Source organism: Coffea eugenioides, chromosome 8 (genome assembly GCF_003713205.1).
Source record: "Coffea eugenioides isolate CCC68of chromosome 8, Ceug_1.0, whole genome shotgun sequence".
NCBI classification, from domain to species: domain Eukaryota; kingdom Viridiplantae; phylum Streptophyta; class Magnoliopsida; order Gentianales; family Rubiaceae; genus Coffea; species Coffea eugenioides.
Window position 1 is genome coordinate 13,959,272 of NC_040042.1, and position 9,005 is coordinate 13,968,276.

The 9,005-nt window shown below is 32.2% G+C and overlaps 1 protein-coding gene across 1 annotated transcript; it reads left to right on the top strand.

Moving 5' to 3' along the window:
* The first annotated feature begins 6,206 nt into the window (after positions 1-6,206).
* LOC113780307 (probable receptor-like protein kinase At1g49730) lies at positions 6,207-8,447 on the top strand. Its single transcript, XM_027326119.1, has 2 exons — positions 6,207-6,684; positions 7,789-8,447. Exons 1-2 carry the CDS (start codon positions 6,207-6,209, stop codon positions 8,445-8,447), a joined length of 1,137 nt encoding a protein of 378 aa, XP_027181920.1.
* Positions 8,448-9,005: the final 558 nt, after the last annotated feature.

Below are 9,005 nucleotides of genomic sequence, written 5' to 3' on the forward strand. Positions count from 1 at the left end.
GAAATTTAAATTATACTTGCAAATCCAGTAGATATGGGCTGGTTTATATTCTTTAAGCTTCTAACCTCCTTTTATTAATAGAATAATTCATATTTTTATAAAATAAAATAAAATCTTAATTGATTAAATGAGTTTTTTTTGAATTAAAAGTACACTTGATAAATTAATAAATTATTAATTCATCAAGTTATTAATACCTTTTTAAATTAATAGAATTTGTATGATTTCAAAGTCATTAATTTATAGGGGTTTTACTATATGTGTATATGAGATTGGTGCATTGGCAAAAAGGAAATGTTTTGTAATGTTACCTTACCCTGATGCATACCTACCATGTCATTCCCTTGGATTCCCTTTGGAGCATTCATTAGTGATATAATTTAGAAAAGGTTTTAGCTGATCGTAACCAATTCATCACCGCAATTTTGGCAAATGAGGGTGTATTTTGTAGTTCTCCCTTTGCCACCAGAATATCGATGTACAACTAGTGAATATGATAACTGCCAAACTAAATCCCATAAGAATTACCATTATACTTAACTTTTTTTTGGATGTGTCATATATTTCCTGTCAAACTAAAAAAGTCAATGATAGAAACTTCATTGCAAGCCCCACAAAGATTATAAGATTTACAAGGGAGACCATTAATTAATATAGAAAAGTCAAGAACTTTCAGTCAATCATTTCAACGAAAATATTCCAGTAACCAAGCTATCTTAGTTGACGTTCTAGCAAGAAAAACCAGGAAAGGTGGCCAAATGGAAACCCATGTTGCTACCTCTACTAGCCTTATCAATAATTAATGAGAAGAATTTTTATCTCAAAAGAATTTTCAACTATATTTCTACCCTTCGGTGACTAGGGAAGAACTGAGTCCTTCTTACTGTTAAGTTCAGGATTTGAATTTTGTACATAATAGTTAGGGATAGAAAGGGAAGAGTGGGAGAATTAAAAAATATATATATTTTAGCCCTTCAAAGAATTAATTTATTTTGGATAAATAATTCGAGGCAAAATGTTACTTTGTATATTGAGCCATCTTATTAATTTTTGGGTTAAGGGTCTGTTTGGTTGGAAGTAAAATGTTTTCCTTGGGAAAATATTTTCCGTGGAAGTAATTTTCCATGAAAATCATTTCCCTTTCATCATTTTCAGGTGTTTGGTTAGCTTATTGAAAATATTTTCTTACTTCATTTTTCTGGTGTTTGTTTAACTTTTGAAATATTTTCACTTTTATCTCTATCTTTACTTTCTACACATTATAACTACATACTTCTTCCCATGCAAAATAAGAAAATTTATCTCATTGTTTAACTTTAAAAAATCTTGGAGAAATGTATATATGAATAAAAAATATCTCCTTAAGCAATAAACAAATTGCTGGCCATTTAGTGTCAAATATCAATCACATGCAATGCTTATTATGACATATATCTTGCACTCTCACTGCTAAAAATTTCTCTAGAAAAGAATGTCCCTATTATACATAATTAATTACTAACATAGGATGAACAGGATGAGATTTTTTTTTATTTTGAATATACTAGGGGGAGAGTTGGGTTGGGTGGTACGGGGGAGGGAGTGTAAGGAAGAGGTCTTGGGTTCGAGTCCTCCTGTTTACACTAAAAAAAAAAAAAGAACATACTACAAGATGTTTTCAGTAAGTTTGGAACATACTACAGGCGGGATGCATGCATTTCGGAAAACAACTTCAGTAAGTTTGGAAGGGAAGTTGTTTTCCATAAGATGAGTGAAAATATTTTACATAGGAAAATGTTTTCAGTAACTTTTGTGCAACCAAACACGGGAAATTAGGAAAATATTTTCCTGGAAAACATTTTCACCCGAAACAAACGGACCCTAAATGTGTAATATTCTTCACCACTTAGATTGGGAGTAAATTTCCAAATAACTAAAACTATATAATTGCTCACCTCCCCGATGGGCTCCTTCACTAAAGATGAAACATATTAATAGGTTCCTCGACTAATTCTAAATCACCAAGGTATTGGAACTAGGTGTGGGCAAAATTATCCGCTAATCTAAAAACCCACTATATCCAATTCGATTCGATTTAATCCGAAAATTAGGATATTTGATTTGTGTTATTTGATCAGGTTAAAAGAGGGTCGGGTACCTACTAAGATGCGGGGCCGATTAGAATCACATATTTAAAAACCTGTGCGTATCCGATCTGCCCCGCATGTATAAATTATTTATTTATTTTACTTTTTTTACACATACTATAAAATAATATTTTTAGAACTAAATAAGCAATTTTATTGAACAAATTGCATTATAAATATGAGAGACTACAGTTTATTTACAAAATTCATTTATAGAGGTCATAATCTTATGTTTTATAGAAAAGAGTTTAATTAATGTAGAGCGTATATTTTAAAAATGTGCTACTTATTTTAAACTTTTATTGATTTTGAATTCTTTTAATTTTTTCCTTTTCTTGTATTCTTTTCGCATGCTTATTTCTTGGTGGGAGACTTTTTGAGAAAAAAAATCTTTATTAAATATTAGATGAATGTGTAAAATATAAAATTAAATTATTATAAATTATTTTTAAAAAAATAAATGAAAAGTGGGGTGGAGAGGATACCCGTTGACTCGACTCTATCTCAGCGAGTACCCTATAATCGGGTACCTGTTGATATGCGGGGTGGGTAAGGGTCAGAAATGGTTGATCCGCAAGGTGCGGGTTGAGTCAACCAAATGGTGGATTAGGCGAGTATCCAACCTGCGCCCACCCCTAATTCGAACAACAGGCTGATACACCATCTCTTCCTTTGAAAAATTATTACACGATTTGTAACTTTAGTAAGTTTAGTTACCTCATTTTAATTTAAGCCAGCAAACTATCTAATGATCATCTTAATTTGCCTCTAACGACTTATTCTTTCAATTTTAAAACTTACATACAAGAAGCAAAAGACATTTTAGATGTAAAAACGTTATAGGAAAACGACATAGACAACGACAATTTTAGTATTATACTTCTTGATGTCCATTGAACAATAGACTCAGTGGAATAACTTTGTCTTTCTTTCGGACTTCTGTCCTTGTTTGATATGAAAATGGTGTAAAGCGAAGTCGTAACATCTCATTTTTGTTTTCGTTTTGTCTTGTAATTGGAATTTGAGTTGCTATTTTCTTGACAGATTCTCTTAATAAGTTCGAAGGCATTTCCAAACAAAATACTGAATAATTGACTGCAGTTGAGGGAGGTGAAAACTGTAAATGGAATGCTTGCTAATTGCCTTAAGTTGCAATACCAAAAACAAACACAAACATGTAAACAAGCAATTACAAACACTCACACATCTAACTGACTCATGCTAATTTTTTTCACTTTCGTGTTTAGTTTTTTCCCAGTTGGTCATATTGTAAAGAAGAATTATGACTTTTTCTATGCAATACATAGGAATTGAAGGAATATTTTAGCACTTGGTCTTAAATGAGTGACAATATGAAAAAGTTGGACTAGGAAAGCAAAGTATCTGATTTTTCTGCTAATTTCAGGTATATTGTTACAAGATGATAATTATTGACTTCAAACTCAACATTTACAATCAAATTCGGGTAGAAAAGCCTTTTGATATCATGTTTTTAATTAGTTGGCCTAGATGACGTGGAAAGCATATGACGTTCTTAAACTTTTGTTTAATTAGATGTTGTGGTTTATAGTTTTTGTTATTGTTTTTTTTTTGGGAAGAACTAAATGAATTAGAAAAAGAATGGGATCTTAAAGATTATTATTAAGGGTTTGACTAATCATAAGGACTAATCTTTTAGGACAAATATGGAATTATTTAGACCGAGTAATCCAGCAGTCCTTCCAATCTATTAATAATAATAAAAAAAAAAGAAAGCCAACATGTATTTAATTTGTTCGAAGTTCTTATGGTCAACCCTCCCCTTGCCATAATTGTATTAGCAATAAATGTACATATTAAAATAAATGTATTTAATTGTATTTAACTTTATGGTCAACAATTGTATTTAATTTTATTAGCAAGTACATATTAAAATAACAAATGTATGAACTTAAAAAACTAATGTGAAGCAATAATAACTTCTTACATGTTAGTAAAATTTACGTACTAAAAGTAGTTGTGTTACATTTGTTGTTTAATCAATTCATTAGTTGTGTTAATAGAGACATTCATTATGCTAATGCATGTATTGGATACTATAAAATTGTGATTGACAACTGTCGAGACTCATGATCTCAACCTACAGCGCCTTGAATGGATTAAAGTTCTCGTGCAGCCTTATCTTAAGGTTGCCATAAAATAACTTGCTCTCCAATGCTAAGCGTAAAGTACACTACTTATCGAGTTCCTAAACTAATGTAATCGTCAACTTTTGATTTTTAATCTATTTTGAATTTCAAATTTATCCCTCAACAATAAAAGAAAAAGAATCAGATTTTGATCCTTCAATATTCTATCTCTACTGTTAAAGCTAATGAATCTAAGTGCGACATTTGACGGATCTAATGATGGAAATAGATTGAAGGTTCAAAATTTTGATACTTTTTCTTATTGAGGGATCAATTTGACATTTGAAATAGATGAGGGATAAAAAATTAATGATTATAATAGTTTAGGGGCTTGCTAAATAGTTTATGTCTAAGCATAAAAGCATTTACAATCCAAAAAATCACCTAATACAATTGTTTTTTTTTTTTTCATTTTGATTACCATTTTACAGTGTACAAGCAATGTCAACCAATATTTGCAAACATAAATATTTTCCAGATAGGTTATTGTTTGTGTTTCGTTCCTCTTGACTTCACACGGTCAAAACCTTTGTCATATATAAGATTTAAACCTTTGATTATACTTGTGCTCTGATGGAGATAGTCCAATGAGATATTTTGATGATGAAAAGGGATAGGTTAATGAAGAAAAGATAGTTTTGGTGTCTTATAGTTCAGCTTTTAATTATGCCAAACACGAGGAAATGAATAAAAATTTAAAAGTAAATTGTCTGATCCATATTGCAAAGACTACTTATTTAATTGTCTTTTTGATTAATAAATGGATGGATGCAAGCCTTGTTTGGGAACATCTATTTGTGTTTTTAAAGCATTTGAAATTGTACTCATCATTTCCACTCTTCCTAAGTAACAAGCCTTTGTATTTGACTTATTTTGCATCATAGTGGTCAGTTCATTTTAGTTGTGCTTAATTTTCATCAATAAAATTTTCTTTTTCAAAATGAAAATAAGCCATAAAAATAAATCATTAAAACAGTAAAATATGAGCTCTAGTTCGAGTTCAAGTTGAATCAACCATTTTAGTTAGACAAGTTAGCTTGAGACGATTGAAACTTAAATGAGTCGAGTTTAAATAATAATTTTAACTTGTACTGTTTTCAAGTGAAATTATTCAAAGGAATTTGGATAGTACAAAACAAATCAAGTTTTGGGTCCTTTACAACTCTATGTTTTATATCTATTATAAACTTAGGATTTCATTCTCAGATTGCTCCTTTGGAGACCCTGTCCTTAAAAAATTATCCCCGTACAAATGGTGTTCTACCTAGCAAGCACTCTATGATTGTAAAATTATGAGAAATAATTTATATGCGTCAAATAAACATATATACACCGTATGAGACAGCAGATATAGTGGTGACTCCAAAAGTTTGTTAGTATAATGTTTGGAGACCAAACATCACTAATTATCTCTTGAAATTATATAAAGAGATAATGTGGCAGGTGTAATTATATTTGAGGGCACAAAGTGGCAGCTCTAGAAAGCCTTATAGAACAAATTACACTTGAAGAATTCTACAAAGTCCACTAATTAATTTATCATTCCTATGGATGGACAATATAGTTTATGAAAGTCTTAAACTAACTTTTAGTTTTCAAGATTAACTACTTAATGACAGAATTAAGACCCTTGAGCACATTACTATTCTCATGGATAAGACAATAAGTAGTTGCTTTCAAGTTCCAGCTCTGCAATTAGCAGCAAAATGCCATATTTATGGATCTTCTTCGTTATGCCGCAGCACCAGTCTTCTCCTCTAATGATATTTGTCTCAACATTTCCATACATTCCTTGATTATTTTCTATCTCCTCTTCTCTCCCAAACCTCTCCTCCATCCAATTAATAGAAGCCATATAAATATAGTTGGTTATAGAAAAGAATATCTTGGTCGATCTCCCAATCACAAAATAATGTCATTCTTTGTCAAAGCAAATCCGCGACATTTTTGGATTGTAGGGGCAATAATACTAGTGATTATAATCACAATTTTGTTGAGGAGGTGGGCTGTTTATGTTGAAGCAAACAAAGCTGAAAAATCTGGAGATGATACGGAGAAAAATCTGAAAATTGATCATGATCACAAGCCTTCAACAGAGATATCCAGGAGTCCATCAAGTGCTAGTGATTGTAGCAGCAATTGTTGTTCGATAAGGACGTATGCTTTGGAAGAATTGAAAGTTGCAACTAAGGAATTCAAGGTTCAGATTGGTGTTGGTGCAACTTCAATTGTGTATCTTGCTGAATTTCAGGATGGAGGATTTGGTGCTGTGAAACGTGTGCTGGAAGAGAAAGGAGGAAGCCAGAAAATATTCCTTGATGAAGTGTCTGTTTTGCTTAGGATTTCTCATCCAAATTTGGTATGCTTGATGGGATTCTGCTTGGAGAAAGGTAAGGTTTAGACATCACTTTTTTTTTTAATATCGTGATTCTTGCTAAAATCACCGCCGTTTCCTTTGATTGCAAGAAATTGAACAACATGAATATTCTTTAAAAAGCATCATAGTTTCAATGATAAAGTTTATTTTTTATACAATAACCAGGTAAAAAAGATATCATCTACCAAACTCTTTTCCGTTTTCAACCTGTATATCCCCACCTCTAGCAACAAAATAAACCTTCTTTATGAACTAATACAAGAATGGTACTGATAATTTTAATAACGTTAACAGTTTGCAGCCATTTTTACGAGAACACTTAATCAAACTACTAATGAAAAGATAATAGAAACATTAATATGGTGTTAAGGCATCCAATACAATATGTGGCCTTGATAATACCATTTAGTATGAGATGAACATTGTAGAAAATGTAATTTGATTAGTATTCTAAGCTAAAGAAGGAAATTTTAAAAAAAAGGTCTTAAGAATCAGGGAAACAAAAATATGAGTATCACAAGCCTATATCATTGCAAGTATAGGATAAAAATTTAGGTTAAAACATGTATGCATTGACTTTTTTAGAGCAGCACAACTTCTTATGATTTAAATATCTGAGTGAATTTGGACAAAGACGTGAGCATAGACAGAGTTCCTGGCCATTGAAAATCTCTAGGTTTCTATTTGTTCTCTGCGAAGCAAAGAAATTAGCTTATGCATAAGGCTTTGGTCTTGCTTATGAGACATCAAATTAACCATAATAAATAAATTTTTGGATTAGAAAACTAATCATTTCAGAACTGCGTGGCATTCTTGTCTGCTGTTGCATGGACTACTTTTATGGTTCTATTAGACGTCTCAATGAAAAATATTATGCCTTATCGATTGAATGTTGGCTAATTCCTCAACAACCATGTAAATTTTATGAACTCCAAACTAAAGGAGAAGAAGAAGAAGGGGAAGAAAAAAAAATAGATACTTCCTTATATTGCTTTTAAATTTTTTAATTCCAATTGTTGTCTAATAATCATACACTTTATTCAGCAAAATCCAGATTCATCATAACAATGCCTATTAGTGTACTAATATGTGACATGATTTGTACATTATCATGCAGGAGAACAACTTCTTCTTTTAGAGTATGTTCCAAACAAGAGCCTCTTTGATCGAATGCACACGTACCAAGGCCAATGCTCGGGGATTCTTTCATGGTCTAACCGCTTGAACATTGCTCTAGACATCGCTCGTGCTTTGGATTATCTCCATTGTGTAGCAGATCCTCCGGTCATCCACAGAGACGTAAAATCATCCAACATATTGTTAATCGACGATGATCACGCGAAACTGGCAGATTTTGGGCTATGCAAGCTAGGTAGCGACGCGCAAAGCGCGTACACGCCTACTGCAATAAAGGGTTCGCTAGGTTACGTTGACACATATTACCTTAATACAGGGATAGTGTCACCAAAGTGTGATGTTTATAGCTTTGGAGTTCTGCTTCTTGAGCTCATCACTGGGCTCAAGTCAGTACAAGGCTCGACCACGCTTGCAGAATGGACTGAGGACTGCAGGAGGACTGAGAATTTGGATGATTTGATAGGACTTTTGGATCCGAAACTCAGGGGTGATATGAATCAAGAGCAACTAAGGGTGTTGTTTGATGTGGCCAACCAAGCTTTGCTTCAGAATTTTGAAGCAAGACCTGACATGGCTCAAATTGTTTATAGAATTTCAAGTTGCATGGAACCTCAATCTCAGCCAGAGTTGCCAGTATGATGCTGATAACAATCAGTAGTACTAGATACAGTAGACTAGCTGTACAAATTCTACTTCTTTCGATCTAAAATTTTATAGTTGTAGGGGAAGAGAAAGGGGATTTTTGTTTCTTTCTTCCTTTTCTTTGGGGGGCTAGGGTGTATATAAAATGAGTTGCCTTGTATAAAACGTCCAATACTAAGTCATATGTGCTGTGCATAACTAGTCTGAAATAGCATCTTAAACAGTGGATGGCGATTCTTGGTACATAAAACTATATAGTATAGTTTTGCAACGATTATTAATTAGGAATTGTTGCATTGATTCCTTCCTGCTGTTTGTTCTTTTCTTGTTTTTGGAACAAGTTCCCTTGCAAGACAATATTCCATAAATTGCAGTTCTAATAGGATATATTACTTTGTACAGCTAGCATTTTGAGAAATTCTTAGACCTTGTCCATGAATTTTTCCAACCGACAAAGAAAACAATTTTGAAGTTTTTATTGGTTTTCCAGGATGAGGAAATCCATTCCAATTGATAAAAATTAGTTGGTGCAAGCTGGCATTATTTGGCCTTGCA

Coding starts and splice junctions, on each gene's coding strand:
- LOC113780307 (XM_027326119.1), top strand. CDS start 6,207: ATGTCATTCTTTGTCAAAGCAAATCCGCGACATTTTTGGATTGTAGGG. Junction 6,685..7,788: donor GGGATTCTGCTTGGAGAAAG/GTAAGGTTTAGA, acceptor ATTATCATGCAG/GAGAACAACTTCTTCTTTTA.